We start from the raw sequence: 26768 nt of genomic DNA, 5'->3' as shown, positions 1-26768 counted from the left end.
GTAGTTATTGCCGTTGCCAAGATCAGGGATGCCAGAAGTCACGAAGTCCAAGTAGAGCCAAAGGGGGTAGTCGTCCAATCCGCGTCAATACCTGAGGAGTCACTGAGAGAATAGTCAAATGCTTCCATACAGAACTATGTCGAGCGACGAGTGATGGGAAGCACAGGCATAATAAAGCTGGGCAGGCCAATGGGAAAAGGGGGCAGGCCTGGAGGACTGCAGGGAGTCCTCCCTGATAGGAGAGAGGTGTTACAGCCCAGCTGAGTGTAATCATTGATTTGCCTTGAACTGTGTGATGCTTGGGGGCGACGCCTCACTGCAGAAGCAGTGGTTAAAAGTGCTCTGTTAGGCGTGTGCTCTGTAAACTGAGAATGCATGCACATAACGTCTGGGGCTGACGTGCGTGTAAGAGGGCGTGGGCGCGCCCGGCGCTGAGCAGAGGAATCGCCAAGGGGAGTGATCCCGCGACGGCAGCAGGGGCGAGGAGCTGTGGAGACCGGTAAGACAGGATTATTTTGTGTGTCCAGGGACTCCTTGCGGAGAGGGAGTGCTTTGTGTGGGAAGCGAGGAGAACGCCGATTCCTGACAGTACCCCCCTCTTCAGGAACGGCCTCAGGACGGTCCAAGAACGGTTTCTCTGGAAACTTTTTCCTGAAGGACTTAAGAAGGGCCGGGGCATGAATGTCCTTTGAAGGTACCCAGGATCTCTCTTCAGGGCCAAAGCCCTTCCACTGCACCAAGAACTGAAGCTGACCCCTGGATAGGCGAGAATCCAAAAGAGAGTGAACTTCGTATTCCTCGTTATTTTGTACAGTAATGGGATCCGGTTTACGAGTCTGATCCGGAAAGAAGTGACTGGAGATAAATGGTTTTAAGAGGGACACATGGAAGACATTGGGAATCTTCATACTGGGTGGTAGTTGGAGCCAGAATGCCACAGGATTGATTTGTTCACAAATAGGGAACGGACCGAGGAACTTAGGTGCCAGTTTAGGAGATGGTACCTTGAGGTGGATATTCCTAGAGGAGAGCCATACCAAATCCCCTGGTTTGTAACTGGGCGCCGAATGACGACGACGACGATCGGCCTGTAGTTTCGATCTGCGGGAGGAGTTGAGAAGGGTAGACTGAATCCTGGACCATGCGGTTTGGAGGGAAGAAATGCGTTCATCTACGGCTGGTACTCCAGAAGGAATGTTGGGGATGGGAAGACAGGGAGGGTGGAACCCATAATTTATAAAGAAGGGAGACTCCCGGGTGGACTCGTTTTTTGCAGAATTGACGGCATACTCTGCCCAAGAGAGGCGTTGAGCCCAATCATCCTGGAAATCGGATATAAAACATCTCAGGTACTTCTCCAGGGATTGATTGATTCTCTCCGTTTGTCCATTGGACTGAGGATGATAGGCGGAAGAGAAGGAAGAAGAGATGCCCAATCTCTTCGTGAAAGCTCTCCAAAATTTGGATACGAACTGAGAACCTCTGTCAGAAACAATGGACGAAGGAATCCCATGAATCCGGAAAATCTGCTCCATAAAAGATATCAGCAAGGGCGGGGGAGGTGGGTAATACATTAAGTGGAATGAAATGGGACATCTTCGAGAACCTGTCCACGACCACCAAGATAGTGTTCATTCCTCTGGACCTGGGCAACTCCACGATGAAGTCCATAGAAATGTGGGACCAGGGGCGGTCAGGAACTGGAAGGGGTAACAGAAAACCCTGAGGCTTTTGACGGAGAGTCTTGCTTTGAGCGCACGTGGGGCATGCGCGGGTAAATTCCAGAATATCTTGAGACATCCTTGGCCACCAGAAATTCCGACGAATGAGATCAGTAGTCTTCTTAAAACCTGGATGACCTGCAGATTTAGAGGAGTGACCCCAAGACAGGACTTCTGGAACAAATTTGGATGGTACAAAGAGTTTGTTGTCGGAAACGACCAAGTCCTTGGGAATGCGTCTCTGGGAGTGCAAAATCTTGTCAAGATTCTTGAAAGTAGACGTGGCGAGAATCCTCTCATGTGGAAGGATAGTCTCCAACGATTCCTCTGGCCTCTCCTCAGAAGAATGTATTCGGGAGAGTGCGTCTGCCTTTACGTTCTTGGTCCCGGGGATATAGGACAGGTGAAAATCGAATCGAGAAAAAAAAAAGAGCCAAAAGAGCCTGTCGTGGACCAAGGCGTCGAGCATTCTCTATGTAAAGAAGATTCTTGTGGTCCGTGAGAATAGTAAACGGCTCTTTTGACCCCTCCAGCAGGTGTCTCCACTCTTGAAGAGCCATCTTCACGGCCAGAAGTTCCCTGTTACCCACGTCATAGTTCCTCTCGGCAGACGAGAATTTCTTGGAAAAATATGCACAGGGATGTAACTTATCTTGGGACGTGGATCTCTGAGACAGAACGGCACCAGCGCCGCAATCAGAAGCGTCGACCTCCAGTACAAAGGGAAGTTCAATGTCGGGATGACGGAGAATAGGTGCGGATATAAAGGCTTCCTTGAGTGTCTCGAAGGCGGAGATGGCCTCGGATGACCAAGCAGAAGGATCAGCTCCTTTTTTGGTGAGCGCAGTGAGGGGTGCCACAATGGTGGAAAAACTCCGTATAAACTTACGATAATAATTAGCGAAGCCTAAAAAACGTTGTATGCCTTGAGAGAATTGGGTCTTGGCCATTCAGTGACCGCTTGAAGTTTACCGGAGTCCATCATAAACCCCTCATCGGAAATTATATACCCCAGGAACGGAGTAGAGGTCTGATGAAAGGTGCACTTCTCCAGTTTAGCGTATAAATGGTGTTCACGAAGACGGGAAAGGACGTAGTAGGTGTGGCGTATATGGTCCTGGAGATCTTTGGAAAAAAATCAGGATATCATCCAAGTATACAATAACAAAAATATTGAGTACCTTACGAAAGACGTCGTTGATGAAATCCTGGAAGACAGCGGGAGCATTACATAAGCCGAAAGGCATTACCAGATATTCGTAGTGTCCACTACGCGTGTTGAAGGCCGTCTTCCATTCATCCCCCTTCCTGATGCGCACCAAGTTATAGGCACCACATAGATCCAACTTGGAAAAAATCTTGGCCCCCTGTAATTTATCGAACAGTTCGGTAATAAGGGGAAGGGGGTAACAATTTTTAATAGTGATGTGGTTTAAACCCCTGTAGTCGATGCAAGGCCTCAACGACCCATCCTTTTTCTTGACGAAGAAAAACCCAGCCCCTGCTGGGGAATTGGAGTGACGAATAAAGCCTTTCTTGAGATTCTCCTGGATATATTCATCCATAGCGTGAGATTCTGGTAACGACAAGGGGTAGGTCTTGGTCTTGGGTAGGGAGTAACCTGGAACTAGATCGATCGGACAATCGTAAGTCCTGTGTGGCGGCAAGAGGTCTGACTGTACCTTATTGAAAACGTACCGGAATTGATGGTAAACGGAAGGTAGAATAACTTCGGGAACAGAGGTATTGGCCAGCAGTTGATGAGTCTCGCCTGACCTCGGCCTCCAGGAAATGGGAGCGGAGGAAGTCCAGTCAATGAGTGGATTGTTAAGTTGTAGCCAAGGAAGACCAAGGGTGATGGGTATCCCAGGAGCGTGAATGGCATCGAGAACTAAGGTCTCCTTGTGTAGATGTGAAGACAGAAGCAAGGGAGCCGTCTCTAAGGAGATGTGGGCCGGGGTAAGAGGACGTCCATCGATACCGACGAGTGCGATGGGAACCTTCTTTCTCACTAGTGGTATGCGGTTAACCCTGGCGAATTCAAGATCCATGAAGTTTCCTCCAGCTCCTGAGTCAATGAAAGCGGCGGTAGAAGTCTTGAACTTATCGCCTGAAAGGAAGATTGCATTGGCTCTGGCAACTCCAGTGCAGGACGAAGAGGTGTGGTAGCACTTGAGGGAGCAGGAGTGCTGCTGAAAGTACTGGAGAACGGAACTTGAAGGTTATGGAAGCGAGCGCGCTGACGCTCTGAGCGGCGTACATGGATGCGTTGATCCACTCGGATGGCCAAATCAATCAGGACCTCCAGTTGATCCGGCCTGGATTGGCGAGAGAGTTCGTCCTTGATGGGATCTGCCAGGCCTTGCCAGAATACGGAGACGAGAGCCTCTTGTCCCCAGTTAGTCTCGGCTGCTAGAGTCCGGAATTCCACAGCATACTGCGTCACCATTCGCCGTCCCTGCGTGATCTGGAGGAGAGAAACAGATGCCATCTCCCGACGAGCGGGGGAATCGAATACCCGTTGAAACTCGGCTTTAAATGCTGGGTAATCTTGGGTAAGGTCAGAACGTCGCTCCCAAACCGGGGAAGCCCAAGCCAGGGCGCTACCAGTGAGGAGGATATAAATGTAGGCTACTTTCTTGCGATCAGTATTGTAGAGATGGGGGGCCATTTCAAACTGCACCTCACACTGGTTTAGGAAACCCCTACAATCTTGCGGTTCACCTGCATAAGGCTTGGGAGGAGGAATCCTTACATCTGAGCCGCTAACTGCGCTTGCGGAGTGGGGGCTTACATCTGGCGGGGTCGCGGTCGGTACCCTGTCTGAGAGTACTGCGACCTGGCGTGTAAGTGCCACAATTTGATCCGCCATGGCCTGGTTTTGCTGAAGCAGATTAGAGAGAAATTGCTGTAGTTCGGTCTGGTCTGCGTCTTGTGGGCTCGACATAATGTTACGCCGGTGCTGCACGCAGACCAGACCCGTCCCCTGTGCTGAGGTGGGACGTAGGGATACACGCACCCGCAGCAAAGGGAGCGTGTCCGGAGTGTGGTGTTATTGTTGCCAGGCCAGGTATAGTAGTGAAAACAATACTTGCCGGTACCGGTAGTAGAGAAGGAGTAGTTATTGCCGTTGCCAAGATCAGGGATGCCAGAAGTCACGAAGTCCAAGTAGAGCCAAAGTCGAGAGCCAGAGGGGGTAGTCGTCCAATCCGCGTCAATACCTGAGGAGTCACTGAGAGAATAGTCAAATGCTTCCATACAGAACTATGTCGAGCGACGAGTGATGGGAAGCACAGGCATAATAAAGCTGGGCAGGCCAATGGGAAAAGGGGGCAGGCCTGGAGGACTGCAGGGAATCCTCCCTGATAGGAGAGAGGTGTTACAGCCCAGCTGAGTGTAATCATTGATTTGCCTTTAACTGTGTGATGCTTGGGGGCGACGCCTCACTGCAGAAGCAGTGGTTAAAAGTGCTCTGTTAGGCGTGTGCTCTGTAAACTGAGAATGCATGCACATAACGTCTGGGGCTGACGTGCGTGTAAGAGGGCGTGGGCGCGCCCGGCGCTGAGCAGAGGAATCGCCGAGGGGAGTGATCCCGCGACGGCGGCAGGGGCGAGGAGCCGTGGAGACGGTAAGACAGGATTATTTTGTGTGTCCAGGGACCCCTTGCGGAGAGGGAGTGCTTTGTGTGGGAAGCGAGGAGAACGCCGATTCCTGACACTCTCTCCCCCACTCACTCTCTCTCCCCCCCACTCACACTCTCTGTCTCTCTCACTCTCTTTCTGTCTCTCTCACTCTCTCTCTGTCACTCTCTCTCTCTGTCACTCTCTCTCTCTCTGTCACTCTCTCTCTCTCTGTCACTCTCTCTCTGTCACTCTCTCTCTGTCACTCTCTCTCTGTCACTCTCTCTCTCTGTCACTCTCTCTCTCTGTGTCAATCTCTCTCTCTGTCACTCTCTCTCTCTGTCACTCACTCTCTCTCTCTCTCTCTCTCTGTCTGTCTCTGTCTGTCACTCTCTCTCTCTCTCTCTCTCTCTCTCTCTCTCTGTCACTCTCTCTCTCTCTCTCTCTCTGTCACTCTCTCTCTCTGTCACTCTCTCTCTCTGTCACTCTCTCTCTCTGTCACTCTCTCTCTCTGTCACTCTCTCTCTCTGCTCTCTCTCTCAATCTCTCTCTCTCTCTCTCTCTGTGTCACTCACACTCTCTCTCTCTCTCTCTCTCTCTGTCACTCACACTCTCTCTCTCTCTCTGTCACTCACACTCTCTCTCTCTCTCACACACTCTGGATCTGGATCTCTTATTTACCCTATATATTTTAACTGCCCTATACTACACAGAAATCTTAACTGCCCTATATTGCTTTATTGCTTTCTTCCAGATCTGACTCAAGCTTCACACGGAAGACATCGGAAACCCCCCTAACCCAGAAGACAGGTAGGGAACACCTCCCCTCCAATGTATAACATTGCGAGAATGAGGGTACCTTGACATTGAGGGACTGCGGATCAGGTAAGATCCCAGGTGGGATTGCTGCTTTAGATATTGTGAAGCAGGGACGTCCAGACACTGGTTAAGGGGTTCAGGAAACTAGTCATTCACACATGGCTTTTAATTCTAGATCTGACATTTACACACACACACACACACACGTATATATATATATATATATATATTACATACATACACACACCAGAATATATGAGTTCTTCAGTATTTGTTGATACCTTTTTTTATTTGGATCAAGAATTTGTGTCATGGGACAAGCTTTCAAGAGTTTTCCTCTCTTCCTCAGGTCAAGCAATACCATAAATATATGCACACATATACTGTACATACACACTGTGTGAGCGTGTCTATGTATGTGTATGCGTGTGCGCATGTGTGTGTGCATGTATATGCGTGCGTGCGCATATATATCTATATCATACACACACATACATACATGCACACCTAAGCTCTGCAGGGCCCTGTGTCTGCAAAATGTCTCTGTAAAGTGCTATGTAAAACTAGCAGCGCTATACAAGAACAAGTCATTATTACTTTTAAAGCTGCAGTTCAGACATGTGTGTTTTTTTTTAATAAATCAGTTCTGTAGTAAGAAAAAATACTTTTAGCATTTTCTGTTTTTAAAAAAACAACTTTGAAAGATCAATTTTCTTGTATTCTATTTTAACAAACATTTGCTAAGGCACTGCCCCTTCATGTCCTGTCATGAGCCCTGGCACACCCCTTTGTCAGCCCTGCCCTCCCTCAAGCACATGTCAGTGCAGGAGTGCTCATGAATATTCATGAGCTTCCACTGATGGACTGAAGCAGAATATAAACAGATCCCTTCACTAATTATGTCACCAAATTTCGCCGATCAATACATGGAGAACGAATTGACCTGTAGCTATACAGTTCTTTAGGTAATTAGATTGCCCACATGAAACTATTGAAGTAAAAAAATAAATAAAAAATAAATTAAAAAAAAAGACTGAACTGCAGCTTTAATAACATACATTGAATTGTACACATTCACATACACACAAAATTAAATATACATATTGTTTACAGTATGATATATACAGATTTGATTTTAAATGAGTTGTTAATATTTAACATTAACTACACACGTGCAATGGAATAAGGTTTAATTAATTAATTCTGAGCTACTTGCTGCTGCTGCTGCTGCGACAATTCTGTGGGGAAGATCATGTGACCAGGTAATGACTGATACATTTGTGCTCATGCTCGTGCACGGTTGTGGAGGGGGCAGGACTCACAAAGGGGTGTGCCAGAGCCTGTTACAGATAAGGAAGGGGTTGTGCCTTTCTAAAGGGTTGCTATAGAAACAAAAATGCTTGTTACATTAGAATACATTAAAAATTGTCTTTCAAAGTTGTTTTTAAAAAAAAAAGAAAATGCTACAAGTATTTTGTCACAGTACAGAACTGATTTATTAAATAAAAAACACATGCAGGATATTGAATGAATTACAGCTTTAATCAATACAGTATGTGACACGTGATCCGTTTTGAAGTCTAAAAACTACAGCTCCCATGATCCCCTTAGTGTGAGCATGCGCAGTAGGACACAGAGCTGTGACCTGGATGTAGTCAGCGTTTCCAGATCCGGGAAAGAGAAGATGAAGAAATAAAGTGGCGCAGGAAGCACACAGGAGCCTTTTCTGTAAGTAACTTACTTTGTATTCAAAGCATCAGAGCAGGTATATGCAAACACGTGGCGTTTCAGGACAGACACGTCCTCTCCTCAGACCATACACCTTACTGCAATAGTGACACTAACAAGTATATATACCCCTAGGGGTTACACAATCCCCTCATACCCATCACCATGGGCGTCCGCAGAAATGTTTTCAGGGGGGGGCATAATTTTAACTAGACAGAGAGAGAGAGTGGGTGTGGGGGTGTGTGGGTGATGGGGTGGGTGACTGACACTTGGGTGGGTGGGTGACTGACTGACTCGTGTGTGACTGACACTTGGGTGGGTGACTGACTGACTGTGAGTTGGTGTCTGTATTCATTCACAGACAGGCACACACACTCTCCCTCTCAGACTCTCCCTCTCAGTCTCTCCCTCTCAGTCTCTCCCTCTCAGTCTCTCCCTCTCAGTCTCTCCCTCTCAGTCTCTCCCTCTCAGTCTCTCCCTCTCAGACTCTCCCTCTCAGACTCTCCCTCTCAGACTCTCCCTCTCAGACTCTCCCTCTCAGTCTCTCCCTCTCAGTCTCTCCCTCTCAGTCTCTCAGACTCTCCCTCTCAGTTTCTCAGTCTCTCAGACTCCCCTTCTCAGTCTCTCAGACTCTGTCTCTCAGACTCTCCCTCTCAGTCTCAGTCTCTCCCTCTCAGTCTCTCCCTCTCAGTCTCTCCCTCTCAGTCTCTCCCTCTCAGTCTCTCCCTCTCAGTCTCAGTCTCTCCCTCTCAGTCTCTCCCTCTCAGTCTCTCAGTCTCTCCCTCTCAGTCTCTCAGTCTCTCCCTCTCAGTCTCTCAGTCTCTCCCTCTCAGTCTCTCAGTCTCTCCCTCTCAGTCTCTCAGTCTCTCCCTCTCAGTCTCTCCCTCTCAGTCTCTCAGTCTCTCCCTCTCAGTCTCTCAGTCTCTCCCTCTCAGTCTCTCAGTCTCTCCCTCTCAGTCTCAGTTTCAGTCTCTCAGACTCTTCCTCTCAGTCTCTCCCTCTCAGTCTCTCCCTCTCAGTCTCTCCCTCTCAGTCTCTCAGTCTCTCAGTCTCTCAGTCTCTCAGTCTCTCAGTCTCTCCCTCTCAGTCTCTCCCTCTCAGTCTCTCCCTCTCAGTCTCTCCCTCTCAGTCTCAGTCTCTCAGACTCTCCCTCTCAGTCTCTCAGACTCTCCCTCTCAGTCTCTCAGACTCTCCCTCTCAGACTCTCCCTCTCACTCTCTCAGACTCTCACAGACTCTCCCTCTCTCAGACTCTCCCTCTCAGTCTCTCCCTCTCAGTCTCTCCCTCTCAGTCTCTCCCTCTCAGTCTCTCCCTCTCAGTCTCTCCCTCTCAGTCTCTCCCTCTCAGTCTCTCCCTCTCAGTCTCAGTCTCTCAGATTCTCCCTTTCAGTCTCAGTCTCTCAGACTCTCCCTTTCAGTCTCAGTCTTTCAGACTCTCCCTTTCAGTCTTTCAGACTCTCCCTCTCAGTCTCTCAGACTCTCCCTCTCACTCTCTCACTCTCTCACTCTCCCTCTCACTCTCTCAGACTCTCCCTCACTCAGACTCTCCCTCTCTCAGACTCTCCCTCTCTCAGACTCTCCCTCTCTCAGACTCTCCCTCTCTTAGACTCTCCCTCTCTCAAGGGTGACCAGACAGCCACACACACCAGACAGCCACACACACACACACACACACACACACAGCCACACACCAGACAGCCACACAGCCACACACCACACACACCAGACAGCCACACACACACAGCCTCAGACACACACAGCCTCAGACACACACAGCCTCAGACACACACACCCACACACAGCCTCAGACACACACACACACACACACACCCACACACAGCCTCAGACACACCCACTCACAGCCTCAGACACACCCACACACACCCTCAGACAGACACACACACACACACAGCCTCAGACACACACACACACACAGCCTCAGACACACACACACACACACACACACACACACACACACACACACACACACATACAGCCTCAGACACACACACACACACACACACACACACACACACACACACACACACACACACACACACACACACACACACACACACACACACACACACAGCCTCAGACACACACACACGCCTCAGACAGACACACACACGCCTCAGACAGACACACACACACACACACACACACACAAAGTGGAGCAAGAGATGCAGCGCCGGATGTAAGTGCCTGGGGACGGGAGGTGGGGGGGGGGGGGGCGGCGATCCGACCAGCCAGAAGTGCATCACCACTACCCGCCCCCGCGCTCATCTTCCACACCAAGGGGACGGGGGATGGGAGCACCAGGACAGGAGGGAGCGGAGCACCAGGGCAGGAGGGAGCACCAGGGCAGGAGGGAGCACCAGGACAGGAGGGAGCACCAGGACAGGAGGGAGCGGAGCACCAGGGCAGGAGGGAGCACCAGGGCAGGAGGGAGCACCAGGACAGGAGGGAGCACCAGGGCAGGAGGCAACCCCTCCCCCCCCTGGCGGCCGCACCCCTGCACCTACCTACTATCACCCTGGGTGGGTGGGCAGCCACGGAGACCCGGGGAAGAAGGGGGGACACTGCGCAGCCACCAGTAGAGGAGCGGGAAGATTCTGCGTCACGGACAGTCACGTGCTCACTAGCAGCAGGCACAGGAAGTGCCGCGAGCGGCTGTGAGCGGGCTCGGGGGGAGGAAGGGGGGGTCCCAGGTGGGGGGGGGAAGCCCCAGGTGGGGGGGGAAGCAGGGAAGATACGCGCGCGCTTCCTTGCACATTGTGAGCGCGCTAAATCCTGTCACACCAGTGCCCTCTGTCCCCCGCTGTTGGCGGCCCAGGATCCAGGGGGGGGCAAGCGCCCCCCCTTTCCCCCCCTGCGGACGCCCATGCCCATCACCTGTGTTTACAGCCGGGCAGCCACTGCAGCCTCAGTACTTCCTGGTTGTTGTCTGACGTTATCGCAGTATCTTTGACACTGATGACGTCACGTCGCCAAACAACCCGGAAAACCAATAACAAAAGAGAGTCACACAGGGACAGCTCAGCACACTTGCTGAACTGTGAGAAGTCACATTGCATAAGTTACACTTAAGTAACAGTAAAATTAAGCAACATGTACGCTCTATATTGGTGCCATAAAGGATATTTAATGACAATAAATTAGTCTGAAGAGCTGGGAGCTGCCATGCTGATATTTTCTTTCTTAGATGATATTTCTGCCAAAACGAAGGGGTTAGAGCTGAAAAGGAGCAAGTTAAAAGATGGTTCAATGTTATGAGCTTACAGTCAAAAGCAGCATTATTACACACATGTACAGTATCTGGGCATAAGATAACAATAGACCAGGAAGGTATCTCACCTACGTGCACCAACGGCCACACACAGGCGTAGCGCTACTCCTCACACACTTTGGGGGGGGGAGGGGGCTGTCTTGTGGACACTGGGTGATTAGGTGCCCAGGGCAGCCTCATAACTTTGGGGGAACCTCACTGGGGTGTGGACAAGGTGGTGGGCTTGCACTGTGGAGGTACTGTGTGGGTACGGCCTTGCATGGCCTTGTTATTATAGTGCTCTGTGTTTATATGTTAATAAATACGTTGTTATATACTCGGTGTGTGTTTACTGACTATTGGGTCCTGTGAGGGGTAATCCTACTACATTAGAATCCCTCTCAGGTGGAGGTGCTGTATACCAACGAACGTGATCACCCAGGCTCCCAGCGGCGGAGGATCAGGCCTCCTGTTAGCCACACAGGTTACGGCAGAACAGGTAGTTTCTCTTAGCTACGGGGTAAATGCCAAAAAACAGGAGGAGGCTCACAAGTACATTAAAAAGGTTTATTCCATGAAGGGATCAAACATCATCCCCAGATAGCAGCAAAAAAGCACCACACCAACGCGTTTCGGGCCTTGTGCCCTTTATCAAGGTTTCTCTTAGCTAGGGGGTAATGGGGGATATAGAGATAGATAAACCTACCATACACATTTTAAGTCATGGTGGGTAAAAAAGGCGATAAAAAACCTCCACCGTTAGCATATAGCCAATAAAGAATATCACTTGTGAGCACATTCACGTCTCAGACAGGTCTGCAACCCAGCCTTTCAACCATTATCACCTAGCATACAGTGCTCCCACTGCAGCAAGGGATTCTGGGAAATGACATGCAAATGAGCACACAATGTGTCACCTTTTCCCTGAAATCCATTTCCATGGAACCCGTGTGTGTGTTACTTTAGTTGTATTACAGCCTCAGGGGTTATGTCATATCCAGGTTACCTCCTTCATATCAACATTGGCCAAAAGGGAGGAACTGAAGCAGCTTTACTTAAATATATTAAGGACCATGAGGAGTATACACATCCACATGCAGCATAAACTATCTTTCCCTAGCACAGTGCCTGGGAAATATTACTGTCTTGTTTCTAATCTGCACAGTATGTGACACGTGATCCATTTTGAAGTCTAAAAACTACAACTCCCATGATCCCCTTAGTGTGAGCATGCGCAGTAGGACACAGAGCTGTGACCTGGATGTAGTCAGTGTCTCCACTTCCGGGAAAGAGAAGATGAAGAAATAAAGTGGTGCAGGAGCAGGAAGCACACAGGAGCCTTTTCTGTAAGTAACTTACTTTGTATTCAAAGCATCAGAGCAGGTATATGCAAACACGTGGCGTTTCAGGACAGACACGTCCTCTCCTCAGACCATACACCTTACTGCAATAGTGACACTAACAAGTATATATACCCCTAGGGGTTACACAATCACCTCATACCCAGCACCTGTGTTTACAGCCGGGCAGCCACTGCAGCCCCAGTACTTCCTGGTTGAAGTCTGACGTTATCGCAGCATCTTTGGACACTGATGACGTCACGTCGCCAAACAACCTGGAAAACCAATAACAAAATAGAGAGTTATACAGGGACAGCTCAGCACACTTACTGAACTGAAAAGTCACATTGCATAAGTTACACTTAAGTAACAGTACAATTAAGCAACATGTATGCTCTATATTGGTGCCATAAAGGATATTTAATGACTATACATTAGTCTGAAGAGCTGGGAGCTGCCATGCTGATATTTTCTTTCTTAGATGATATTTCTGCCAAAACGAAAAAGTGTTTAAGCTGAAAAGGTGCAAGTTAAAAGATGGTTCAATGTTATGAGCTTACAGTCAAAAGCAGCATTATTACACACATGTACAGTATCTGGGCATAAGATAACAAGGCAATCTACAAACCATTAAGGATATATAGGATTAAAAGATGTAACTCCTATTATAGATAGTGCAGACACAGACACATAGGCTAGATCATAAGTGTTATCTAGTAGCTTATTAATAATAGAGTAGACTTAAGTGGGATAAACAGAATAGTAGAATCCATAGCGCTCGTGGGCCAGAGTGACAGAAATTTAAACCTGTGTCTCTGGTATATCCACCCGCATATATCTGGGTTAATAGTAGGGGCTGACCTTACCCCAGGAACCAGTCTAGTTAAAGTCACAATACTTACTTCGACAGGGAGATTCTGCTGCTGCTGGAGAAGCCCCATGAGACAGGACCAGGGCTCGGGAGCGAGCACACGTCAGTGGAACACATATGAATATAAATATATGTTTCTCTGACTGCATTATACAGGGATTTAGTGACCCCTCTAGCCGAATCTTCGCCGATTGATCACAGGAGAACGGATCGATCGTCAACTTAGCTAATCACAGTGTTTGCATTGAAGGGGATTTTTTTTTTTTTGAAAGGCAGCTTGAACTGCTGCTTTAAATCTAACCTAGCGGTGGGAAAACATGAAATCACTTGGAGTACAAGACTTCCCTGAAAAGGATGAAATCACCATTTAACCCTTTGGGTGCCCTTTTGATGTAGTTGCTATGTAACCGCGTGTAATAGCTACGTCATAGTAATCCTGCTGGTTTTCCTATGGGAGATGTCATTCTGTGCTCCTGTGCAGAGCAGGACGGATCTATCACTACGTGGGATAGAAGGGAGGGGGTCTCCCTGTCTGTTCTGTCATCAGTGAGGGAGCGATCTACTCTGTCACTCAAGGGGTTAAAATAACTCTGTGTATTGTGAAAGAAATCCTGTTCTGTATTTATCCAGGAACATTTGTGTTTGACTAATGAGGGCATTATAATTACTTTGTTTTCTATGGAAGTGTTATGTTTTTTCGTTTGCTAAACGGGATTTTTAACGTGACAATTTGCTGCATTTAACCTATTAAATATGCCATTTTTGTTGGTTCACGTTCTTCCTAGGAGGGACTGCCCCTTTAAATACCATTTTCCTACTCTGCTTCAGTTTAAATAAATCCTGAGAATACAATCCCATAAGGGTTTGTACAATCAGCCTTTTCTCCTTGCTAGCTATCCTAAGCGCTCCTTTTCCTCTCACCCCACACAAGTCTTTCCGTGTCTTAGGAACGCAGGGCCATTTTTTTTTAAAGCCTTATTTAACTAGAGGCAGCTGCTGACATTATGGATAACTTTGGTTGCTGTCACCTACACTACATTACATAGTTTACTGGGCAGCTAATGGCACATCTATATTCTCCAGACTATTAATCTGTGACCATTACCATCACTTATTGTCTTTCCAAATCCTCGCAAAACCCCCCGAAACTACTGAAGTTACAGAAATATTCATTTTATTTTATCCCCCAAACAGCTTGTCAAATTATTTCTCCAATACCCCCTCCAGAGAAGAGTTACCTGTCTCACATGGTTTCTCTTACTGTGTTTCTATTGCTGTTTGTGTTCTGTATCTTCCTTCCTCCCACACCCTTTATTTGCCTCCCAGGTACTGATCTGCAGGGGGTTATTTTTCCTTATCCACTTTGCCTCCTCTGTTTACCAAACACTAGATTCACTAAAGTGCAATAGCCTCAATTGCACTTTAACAGCCTCTCAAGTAAATGGCAATGAGCATGTGATCACAGCAGCTCTTTGCACCTCTCCCTTCACTCCTGTCTTTTCCTCACAGCCTTGTTCAACTGCATTGCTGCCCGTATGTAGCCTTAGGCTGAGTCCATGGTGACTCCAGCCATGCAGATGCGCGCTGAGGGAAAGCGAGTGCTTTCCCTGGCCTTAGTTCGCGTGCCGTCCTGGGGCGGGCCAGTGACGTCACGGAGCTGGTTCGCCCTCATTGGGCGATCCGCTCACGTGACCGTCCTGGGGCGGGCCAGTGACGTCACGGAGCTGGTTCGCCCTCATTGGGCGATCCGCTCACGTGACCGGCCCTGCGCTCAAACTAGAAAATTCATGTCGTCTACGCTTGCGGAAGCGTGCGCGATCCCCTGCTAAAGCCGCTTTCATTGCAGCTGCAGGGGCTCACTGCCGAGCGTGAGCGCGGATCAGCACAGGTCAGGGCCAAAGCGCTGACCATGCCCGCGGCCTTAGGCTATGGCCCCAGTGGTCACTATTGCACGCGCGTCTGATTGCCTAGCGCAGCGTTTCTGCGGAACCCAGTCCCAGGGGTTTCGCCATGGCTCTCCTCCACCCTCCCTCCCCGCCAACCCCTCCAGCCCGCTCTCCGGTCAGCACTGCAAGATCGCTTTCTAGCAGTGTGGCACTTCCGGTGCCTGCTAGAGCGTGTGCGTGCAGCCCTGACCACCTCCTGCCGCCTCCTCCCCCCACTGCTGCTTACTCCTCTTGCCCCGCCGCCTCCTCACCCCCCACTGTCACCTCCTCGCCCCACCATCGCCTCCTCCTCTTGCCCCGCTGCCTCCTGTAGTGCCTCCTCCTCCTCCTGCCTCGCTGCTGCCTCTGCCTCGTTAACCCCCCCTGCCGCCGGCAACTGCAGGGCAGGATACGATGTAGGCATATTGGTGGTGGGGGGGGGGGGATCCATGGTGGTGATGGGTGGGTGGGGAGATCCATGGTGGCGGAGGGTGGGTGGGGAGTGATGGGAGATGCAGGGGGGTATATGAGGGGTGCAGGTGAGAAATATGATTATGATGAGGGGTGCTGGGGAAGATATGTATTTTAAAAATGTACTGGGGCAGTGGGGGTCATTTTAAAATGTAATGGGGCAGTGGGTGACTTTTAAAAATGTTTTGGGGCGGTGGGGGTATTTTAAAAATGTTTTGGGGCGGTGGGGGTCTTTTAAAAATGTATTGGGGCGTGGGGGTCTTTTAAAAATGATCTTGAACCAAAAACATTTTTCGCATGCGACTTATTTCTTTTTTTTTGTTTTTTTTCATGTGCTACGCTAAAAATATTGAAGGGGTTCCATTCTGTTTTACAAAAAATAAAAGGGTTCCACGACTAAATTTAATTGGGAAACACTGGCCTAGCGGCACGTGCACGGGTAAAATCTGCGATCTGTGGTCTATGTGGAGCAATGGGATGTGCGGGGGACGTGGCCATGGCGGGGGGGGGGGGAGGAGGAGGAGTTTCAAGCCCAAATTGACATTGTTACCTTATTAGACTGTGGCTCAAGGCTTTATACTGTAGAAGTGATAAGTTAATTAAATTCAATGAATACCAGGGCAGAATAGATATTTACACTCTGAAAAAGTGTTACAGGAATGGGGTGAAAAGGAATCCCTCATTCAAACCACATGGGGTTAATGTTATCTCTGTCCAAAGAGACTACTGGTGCCATTATATTCAATCTACACATCCTGGATTAGCTCTATGTCTAAGAAATTTGCTGGTCATTAAGGACACTTTTAAGGACAATCAGAGATGTGCGCATCATTAACACCATTCAGGTGTACACATTTCCTCCCACCTTAAACATACTTTTTTACAGAATAGAAGAATCATAATACTGCTCAATAAATAATGATTCGCTTAGCTGATGTGGTTCTCCAAAGCCCCCGTTTTGATCTCTGGATTCGCAACTACTACAATGTAAATAAACTTGTTTTGATTAACAGCATGATTCACTTCAGCCCTATGTCCAGTCAGAGCATAAGCTGCAGACCAGATGTCTCCTATAATCAAATCAGAGCCGACAGAGGTAATAATAGATAGCAACGGGTTACTATGATGCTCACAGGTAACCAATTGAAGTGCACTACACTACTGCTGTAACTGAGAGTGACGCGCAACTATGACGCGACGTCTCGCGAGACCAATCAGAAGTTAACATTAATCAGTATCCATGGCGACCATTACACTTAAAAACCCGCCAGAATCACCCCGAAATCGCCCCGTTGAAGCCTGAATCAGGTGAAACATATGTTGGGTATGTCCAGCGTCACTCCCTGGTGCGCAGGCTAATCGGAGAGGTCGGATGCGATTTCCTGTCAGAGCGTTTTGGAGCCTTCACCGTGGGAAGCACAATGCTCTGACTTAGATCCTATTTCATAATGTTCTATGTACCTTGCAGTGCTATTCCTACCACTATGGATAATATGAGCCATATGATCTAAACTCCACTCACAGGAGGAAGGAGATGCTGCTTCTGCTGTAAACGTTGCGTGAGAGTGTGTGTGAGAGAGAGTGCGTGTGACTGTGTGTGAGAGAGGAGGGGGAAGGAGATGAGAGAAGGGGGAGAGGAAGGAAGGGAGGAATGAGATGCTGCTTCTGCTGTAAATGTTGCTTGTGTGAGTGTGAGTGAGTAGGTGTGTGTGGGAGTGAGTAGGTGTGTGTAGGTGTGAGTGTGTGTTTGGAGAGAGGAGGAGGGAGAAGGTTGGAGAGAGGAGAGGGGGAGATGAGAGAGAAAAGGAGGGAGATGAGAGAGAAAAGGAGGGAGAGGAGAGAGAAAAGGAGGGAGAGGAGAGAGAATAGGAGGGAGAGGAGAGAGAATAGGAGGGAGAGGAGAGAGAATAGGAGGGAGAGAGAATAGGAGGGAGAGGAGAGAGAATAGGAGGGAGAGGAGAGAGAATAGGAGGGAGAAGAGAGAGATTAGGAGGGAGAGGAGAGAGAATAGGGGGGAGAGGAGAGAGAATAGGAGGGAGAGGAGAGAGAATAGGAGGGCGAGGAGAGAGAATAGGAGGGCGAGGAGAGAGAATAGGAGGGCGAGGAGAGAGAATAAGAGGGCGAGGAGAGAGAATAGGAGGGCGAGGAGAGAGAATAGGAGGGCGAGGAGAGAGAATAGGAGGGCGAGGAGAGAGCGAGAGAGGAAAGTGGAGGGGGAGAGGAGAGAGAAGTAGGGAGAGAGAGAGATCGATCGATCCGTGGGGGGTGATGTGAGATGCAGGGGGGGGGGGTGATGTTTAAACTAAAATCATTACAAAATATATACACATTGTTTATTCAAAAGTATGAGTTAATTATTATTTATTACACCAACTGCTTTACACGTCTCTATTTTGTGATTTACCCCCTGTCGAACATGTCATTCAGATAAGGGTTCCCTGAAATTTTACGACGTACTTAAATGGTTCCTCCAAACAAAAAAGGTTGGGAATCACTGATGTATTGCCTTGGCTATGTTCTACTATAACTGAAAACAATTAGCAGAAGCTGGAAAATACTGCCTACATATGTGAAGGTCGCTTTTCTGCTTACATATACCATTTAACGTAGGGTAAAGTTCAAGCAGACAAAATGGAGGTCCTGGCTTTTATTTTAACCCTTTCAGTCCCTTTCACTTTGAGACCTCACTAACTGTTCCAATTTTAGGTTTGTAAATTGTGCGAGAAACGAGGACGAACAGAACCTTGTGGCGTTGCAGTACCACAGGAAAATCTACTACAGAACCTGCACAGACCTCCCCCCACACACAGATCTCCTGCTCTGGTATGGAGATGAATATGGAAAGAGCTTAGTATCAAGTGGGGTACGCTGTGGAAAAGTAAAGCGCCAGCACAAGGTAATCAGGAATATGTGTGTTACGTGGTTTTATGTTCTCACAACCCAGGGGGAGCATGTAGGAAAAAACAACAAAAAACACAAATCTAAGTGCAGACTGTAAACTTCAGTATGGCAGTGTGTGAGGAATCTTGGCTCTTGTGTAAAGCCTACTCACAGGATGGCAGATAGGTATGGGCAAAAAGCTGGATCTGGTGAATCTGTGCTGTCGTCTGGCTATAGACAGGAAGGCTCTCGCACATATGCATCAGGTATACAGGAACATGAAAGGATAAGAAGAAATCTCCATGGTGCAGATCAATATAAAAGGGATATCTTTATAATGTAGATTTAAAAATGTGCACTTACAATAACAAAATCAATAAAAAGCATTTAGCACTTGTGACAAGTGACTCAGGTGTGTCTGGATATGGGCACCGCTCACCGCACTGCAGCTGCTTCTCCTCTCCACGCAGAGAAAGTCTCAGGATCACTTGCAGGGATAGGCTGGATCGCCTCACTCCCCAGGTGTCCCCTCTGTACCCCGGGAAGGCAGGCTCTCTCCCCGGGGAGAGGGTTTGCGCAGGGGTTACAACCATTTATATATGCTTTTTCACTATCATTAGTAATTTATATACATTCACGGGAGTTATCATAAAGTTTTTATGCACTTTTATAATTAGTCACTTATATATCGGTGAACACTAGTATTGTCTCAGCGCCTATTTTGCACTATCACTTTGTTACATGGTTTTTACATCTCTATTGTCTTATTACTGATGTTAAATTGCAAATAGTGATAGATCTGCATACACCATTACTGGTCAATTAGAACTTAATATAACTAAACCTGACTTGAGTCAAAGGGCCAGATGCATCAAGCTGCGGTAACCAAAAATGCCATATTACCGGCCTTAAAAAAAGTGCCTTATTACCGTGCAATGAATCAGCGTTGTAGCGCCAAAAATAAAGCACTTTTTTTCGGACCTGTTAAAAGCATCATATCTGATACAAAACAGGCATAGAACCACATTTTCAAGTAAAAACTGCCATACATACAAGTTCGGATATTTATCGGAACGTGATGAACGTCAGAAATACCGCAAATATTTTATCACCTACTACAGGCTGGCGTTAGCCCTGTCTTTCCTATGTATATAATGGCTAATATACTGCCCATTATATACATAGACAAGATGAGCTAAACTAACATGGAATACATGATAAAATAGTTGTTAAAATACATTACAGTACATATTAACCCCTTAGTAGTACACGGGTCAACTAGTCATCGGTTTAATATACACGGGATAATATAAATATTAAACTAAACTACCCCCCTTTGACACCTTTGTGGCTAGTAAAGCATGGTTACAACAAAAAACAGACAAAGATGCCCAAAGCTACTTCCAATGTGACAAAAATAGACAGTGCAATACCTATATATTCTCTGGAAAAAAAGGGTCATTTAGTTTAACCCTTTGGCAAAAATGTCTTAAGCCTGCTGCCACTTTAAAGGCATGACCGTAGCAGGTCCTAACACTCCCTGGGTTAAAATTCTACTTTTATTTGATTGGTACTAATGTTGCCCGTCAATATATTGTATGTGTGGCAGATTACTAACAATAGGTAAACCAGGATATACCTGATTTACCATGCCAACATAACTATATTTCCATGATGGAATAACTGATTAAACTCTGATCAAGCAGCTATCAGTATTTGGAATAGACACGCCCCATGTGTGTTTGTGACCTCACATCTAGAGCTTCTAGATTGTGGATATGCTATACTGTACGCAGTTTAAGCCGTTTTAAAATATTTTTGTAAATAGTTGTCCTATTTGGTTGTCCCTATTTAGGGATCTAGTGCCCCGGGTTTATTACTAAATCCGGAGTTTAAGAATAAATATTGAATATTAAATTCTGGAATTAACCTACACCAGTAGGTAATAAACGTTATCAATGTGGAATTTTTTCCTTAAACTATCCTCAGCTCTGGAATAAGAGGTATCCATTAGGAACATCGAACTAATACAGTTTAATACTTCTTTATTTTGGTGTGTTTATTATTTAGTGTGTTGTCTGTTTATTAGAAATGGTCACGGATTCTATTTTGCCAATTCTATTTCTACTATTTTTAGAATTATAATTAAAAGGTTTTTATCTTTGTGCCAATTATTACATTACATACGAGACAGTGAGTGCATTCTGTAGGGACTCTTTTTCTTTTGTTTTTCATATGCTATTTATCCCTATTGCACCTCAGCGTATAGATATAATATATCCCTTTCCCCTACCCTTCCCCTTTCCCTAATTATTAGACCTTGTTAGTGGCCAGTAAAGCATTGCCATTCTAGTCGCTAAGGTAATTTAGGGATTAACCCATCTCCGCACCACTTCCCCCCCCCCCCCCCCCACAGGAAGCCGAACCACCCTCCCTGGGGCAACTACCGTCATCACCCACATCCCCTACCTCTGTCCCCCTTCTAGACGAATGTCCAATATCCCTATCAGACAAATGTGGTTTTAAATATTAACAAAAAATGTATACATGTTTAAAACAAAACAAAAAAGAACATTCAAAATACATTGATTATCACTGTGGATAACTAGGAACTCTCAATTGGGGGGGGGGGGGGGCAGATATCCACATTGGTGATAAATGGTAACCCTGTAATAAATACATTAACAATATTACAATACATTAATAATACCCTCAGTGGCTAACCGCTATGGTAATGAAGGGAGTTGGTTTATGTACCATGTGATGAATGCCCTTTTTTGGGTGCTGGGATGTCACCTTAAAGGGAGGGAATCACATTACATGATTTTGCAACGTTTTTGTGTTTGCATTGTCCCCACCACCATTGTATGTGTAAATATGTTAAAATACAATAATTGTGCATTTGGTTCCTGATTTAAAAATGCAGATTTAGCAGAAAGTTGGGTCATCCTATAACTATTAGAGACCTGGTACATGGTGCGGTAACGGGAACACCCGGTGACTGATGTGAGCTTCTAATGAGACACATATTCTATTCATTGTACAAATATTTTTTAATTATACCTTCACAACTGAACCTATCGACTTACTATCTAACAATTATTTCTGCCACTTTAATTGGTGTTTTGCAGCTAGTGAGATTTCCTTTTAAATCGTTAAATATTATGATCCACTTTAAATGTTTAATCCACTACATCTACTCTCCCGGCCCTAATGCTGCACATGTTGTGTTAAACCCTTCATTTTTACAATGTACATCTACAGTTTACTTTCATCCTGAACTTTTGGGATATGCCAACTTACCTCTCCTGCATGACCTTTTGTAAGACAGTTTGTGTAACAGTGACTTTTTTGTCTCATTTAGTACAAAGACAAGCACCAATAACCCACCCATCCCAGCACTGCAAGGTTGCTTTTAGCAGTCAGAATTACCTCCTCACACATCTGAAGTTCAAACACCCAGCTGAGTATATGGAAAAGATGAGGACAGAACAATCTTGCAACATTCCAATAAATATGACAGAAAATGCATCTTTCAACCAGTCAAGGCAATTAATAAACAATGTAACTGCTTCTCATTCCAAAAGATATATATTAGCAGATGCCACAGGAAAAGATCTTGGAGAAAGTGGGAAGAGTCTGACTAAGTTATTAGACCAGAATGCACAGAAGAGAACACAGACCGGGGAGAGACCGCATGTATGTGAGGAATGTGGGAAGGGATTTAGTGTGTTATCCAGCCTGATCAGACACAAGAAGACACACACAGGGGAGAGACCGCATGTATGTGGGGAATGTGGGAAGGGATTTAGTCGGTTATCCAGCCTGAACACACACAAGAGGACACACACAGGGGAGAGACCGCATGTATGTGGGGAATGTGAGAAGGGATTTAGTGACTTGTCCAAGCTGAACGTACACCAGAGGACACACACAGGGGAGAGACCGCATGTATGTGGGGAATGTGGGAAGAGATTTCGTGCCTTATACCACCTGTACACACACAAGAGGACACACACAGGGGAGAGACCGCATGTATGTGGGGAATGTGGGAAGGGATTTAGTGACTTATCCAGCCTGAGGAGACACAAGGGGACACACACAGGGGAGAGACCGCATGTATGTGGGGAATGTGGGAAGGGATTTAGTGTGTCGTCCAGCCTGGACACACACACGAGGACACACACAGGCGAGAGACCATATGTATGTGGGGAATGTGGGAATCGATTTAGTCATTTATCCAGCCTGAGGAAACACAAGGGGACACACACAGGGGAGAGACCGCATGTATGTGAGGAATGTGGGAAGGGATTTAGTGTGTTATCCAGCCTGATCACACACAAGAGGACACACACAGGGGAGAGACCGCATGTATGTGGGGAATGTGGGAAGGGATTTAGTGTGTCATCCAGCCTGGACACACACAAGAGGACACACACAGGGGAGAGACCGCATGTATGTGGGGAATGTGGGAAGGGATTTAATGCGTCATCCAACCTGAACAAGCACAAGAGGACACACACAGGGGAGAGACCGCATGTATGTGGGGAATGTGGGAAGGGATTTAGAACGTCATCCAACCTGAACACGCACAAGAGGACACACACAGGGGAGAGACCGCATGTATGTGGGGAATGTGGGAAGGGATTTAGTCAGTTATCCAACCTGAAAATACACAAGAGGACACACACTGGGGAGGGACCTTTCTCTAAAGCCAGTCATGTTTAGGGATAACCAGTGACTTAGACGCTTACATATAAGTGCACACGTGTGTATCTGTGTTACGCTAAATCACAATGAAAAGTGACTTTAGTTTATGGTGCATAAACGAGCATTGTAAAAGGATAAAAAGTTATAACGTTTTAAATGCAAGATATTTGTATAATTTTGATTGTAGTTTTATTTAAAGAAACATTGTCCTCTTAATGTTTTATATTTCCATGCTGATGGGTCTAATAAAATGTGCATTTCCCATTATACTAAAGCTGTCTGTAGCCTCACTTGGCTGTGAATCGAAATAGTTTCACCGCGACCAATTTGCCGTTGGCATTAGGCCTCAGATGGACCCTCCGCCACCAGCCTCTTCTAATGTAAGTTTTATTACTGTTTTGGGTATGGGGTTAATTTAAGGGGTAGGGGGTTTTAGGGTGAGGGATTAAGGTGTGTGGTTTTAGGGTAAGAGGAGTGTGACGGCCTTTACAATAAATGTGAAGGGACTGGGGAGGCACGGGAGTGTGGGGAGGGGGGGGGGGGAACGGGACTGGAAGCTCCTCGCTCACCTCTGGGTTTTGTTTGGGGCAAGTTCCGTTTTTGTGGGAAAGTGAGCTTTGTGTTTTCAGGCAGATGTGGGACAGGAGTCAGGTGATTGGCTGAGAGCAGGTGCTGAGCAGGTGAGCAGAGTGCTGTGATTGGGCAGGCCAGAGGGGGTGCGTGGCTAGGGAGTTTGGGCGGGAAAATGGAAGGTACGGTATAGAGAGACGAAGCAGATAGGGAAATTACCTGAGGTTAGGGGACGTTGGCTGCCCCACTCCCCTCCCTATGTGTTATAATTATAACAGCTAGTTATACTGTATATAGCAGTGATTCACAACTTTTTTTTTTTTTTGGAGGAACCCTTGGAAGTTTTTCTAATAATCTCAGGGAACCCCTAAATGGCTGACACATGTTAGGTTAATTTCACACCTCACGAGCCCCCTCTATTTCCCACCCTCTACCCATGTATTTCTCTCCCCTCCATCTCACTCACTCCTCTCGCCTCGCATATATTTATCTCCCCATGCGTCTCACTCTTTCTACCTCTTTTCCTCACTCTCTCCCCCTCTCCTCTCACTCGCCCCTACCTTCCGTCAATTACCCCACGCCAACTCAATCCCCCCTACAAAATTCATATCACAAAACCTCACCCCTCTAAATACATGTAACCCCACCCGCAATACATAATAAAAATACCCGCCCCGCCAATACATATTAAAAATGCCACCGCCGCCCCAATACATTTTAAAAATGCCACTGCCGCCCAAATACATTTTAAAAAGACCCCTGCCACCCCAATACATATTTTTTTTTAAATTGAGCCACACTGGTAAAATCATCCTCATCTCTCCCCCAGCACCCTTCATCATCATCCTCATATATTTCCCCCAGCACCCTTCATCATCATCATCATCATCATCAGCCTCATATCTCCCCCAGCACCATTCATCATCAGCCTCATATCTCCCCCAGCACCATTCATCATCATCCTCCTATCTCCCCCAGCACCCTTCATCATCGTCCTCCTATCTCCCCCAGCACCCTTCATCATCGTCCTCCTATCTCCCCCAGCATCCTTCATTATCAGCCTCATATCTCCCCCAGCACCCTTCATTATCATCCTCATATCTCCCCCAGCACCCTTCATTATCATCCTCATATCTCCCCCAGCACCCTTCATTATCATCCTCATATCTCCCCCAGCACCCTTCATCATCATCCTCCTATCTCCCCCCAGCACCCTTCATTATCATCCTCATATCTCCCCCAGCACCCTTCATAATCATCCTCATATATCTCCCCCAACACCCTTCATTTTCATCATATACCCACCCTTTGCATCTCACATCTCCCTCATATAACCACCCCCTGCATCTCACATCACCTCCCCCTCCCCACTGTAGCTCACATCTCCCCCCTCCCCCCATATGCCTACCTCAGGCGGCAGTGGTGGGCAGGATGCGGTGACCGCTAACTACAGAGAACGCAGGACTCCATGCACCCATTCGCTCTAGCTAGCAGCAGGCACCTTAAGTGCCGCACTACTAGAGTGCTCTCCTGCAGTCCTGTGAGCGGGCTCTGGAGGGGGTAGAGCCGGGAGGAGGGGTAGATCCAGGAAAGCCGCCGCGGGTCGCACAGTGAGTGCGAGCCCTAGGCAGAACCCCTGGGACTGCTCCACGGAACCCCAGGGTTCCACAGAACCCTGGTTGAAAAACACTGGTATATAGTGTTTTATGCTGTCGCAGCATGGCGACAGTGGGTTAAAAGTGCTAATGCTTTTTAGCATAATTCTGTGGTTATTGATCATTTTATACTGACTGAGGCCAGGGTAAAGTTTGGCATTGGATCTGTTCAACACAGAAACATGAAAAAAACCTTCTACTTGAAAAAAGGTTAGTGTTCCCATGTAACAGGGAGAATAAAAGACCCCAGCCCTATGCCTAGTCACTTGATAAAGACCATAAGGTCGAAACGTTGTGTGGCACAATAAATTTACTTATTCAGAAGTCCGTGGAGCGCTGGATCCCTTTTCCTTAGGTCTGCAGTACACCAGTGACCAGGTTAAAATTCAGCTGGGAAGGTCTTGTAATTGTCAGGTCCCAATTGCCTCTTTAAGGGGTTTTAAAAACCCAGGCTGCTCACACATGGGGGGCTGCCTGACCCAGTGAGACACACTGAAATGCTGGAGGAAAACGACTTACTATAAGGTCTGTCTTTCTTGTCTGCTATATGGATAGCTACACAAAACAGGGAGCCCCCGCAACAGCTAGAATGTATGTAAGTGAGGTGCTTACTAGGTCAGATATAACATATATACACACAAAAAAAAGCATTCAGTCACTTGGATGGAAAATGATTTATCTCAAATACTTTGTCATCAAAACGAATATAAAAAAAAGGGTTTTAAAATCAAACAGCACTGACAGTAACTGTGATCATAATTACAGTGCTGTAAAAGCCGTGTTGATCAAATAATTAAGTAGATTAGTGACTAATCTACTTTCGCAATCTGATGCTGGAAATAATCCAGCCTATAAAATGGTAGAATAAAGGGACAATAGTATAACATCTTATACTAGCACTGCTATGGCACTCCTCGATGGCAGATACGGGCAAAGAATCGTCTCCTAGTATAGTGTATAATGATAGTCTGGTACGAACTTGTGTGGTAGGGAGTATCTTAATATACATATGCCTAATCCATAAGAATGTACACCACACGGGTGATGCTACAATTATACTGCCTCACTAGGCAGGTGTCTGCTGAAGATGGTCAATATTGATCCGCTGATGCGCAGATTAACAACGATAGAGGCAGACAGTGTTGATGTACAGTTATAGTATATTGTTCCTACCTTCCAAGAAATACTGGA

General features: G+C 47.0%; 2 protein-coding genes across 6 annotated transcripts in view; both read left to right on the top strand.

The window, feature by feature from the left end:
• The window catches only part of LOC142466812 (uncharacterized), a 557357-nt gene that overhangs the window by 295048 nt on the left and 235541 nt on the right, over positions 1-26768 (top strand). Inside the window, exons 1-3 of one of the 5 annotated variants that reach the window (XM_075572276.1) lie at positions 7833-7888; positions 18469-18658; positions 22007-23620. The exons of 2 other annotated variants lie outside the window; for them this stretch is intronic. In XM_075572276.1, coding sequence (XP_075428391.1) covers positions 22114-23370 — 1257 coding nt within the window. In that variant the 5' untranslated portion in view covers positions 7833-7888; positions 18469-18658; positions 22007-22113 and the 3' untranslated portion in view covers positions 23371-23620. Of the gene's footprint in view, positions 1-7832; positions 7889-12414; positions 12502-18468; positions 18659-22006; positions 23621-26768 lie in introns of those variants that run through there. 2 more of the 5 variants (XM_075572275.1, XM_075572277.1) reach the window with 2 other exon arrangements.
• LOC142466826 (uncharacterized) overlaps positions 1-26768 on the top strand; it is a 140250-nt gene that overhangs the window by 52878 nt on the left and 60604 nt on the right. The window lies entirely within an intron of this gene.

Source organism: Ascaphus truei, chromosome 15, assembly GCF_040206685.1.
Source record: "Ascaphus truei isolate aAscTru1 chromosome 15, aAscTru1.hap1, whole genome shotgun sequence".
Classification (NCBI taxonomy): Eukaryota; Metazoa; Chordata; class Amphibia; order Anura; family Ascaphidae; genus Ascaphus; species Ascaphus truei.
The sequence above is the reverse complement of the archived record's forward strand: the minus strand, read 5'-3'. Positions and strand labels throughout refer to the sequence as shown.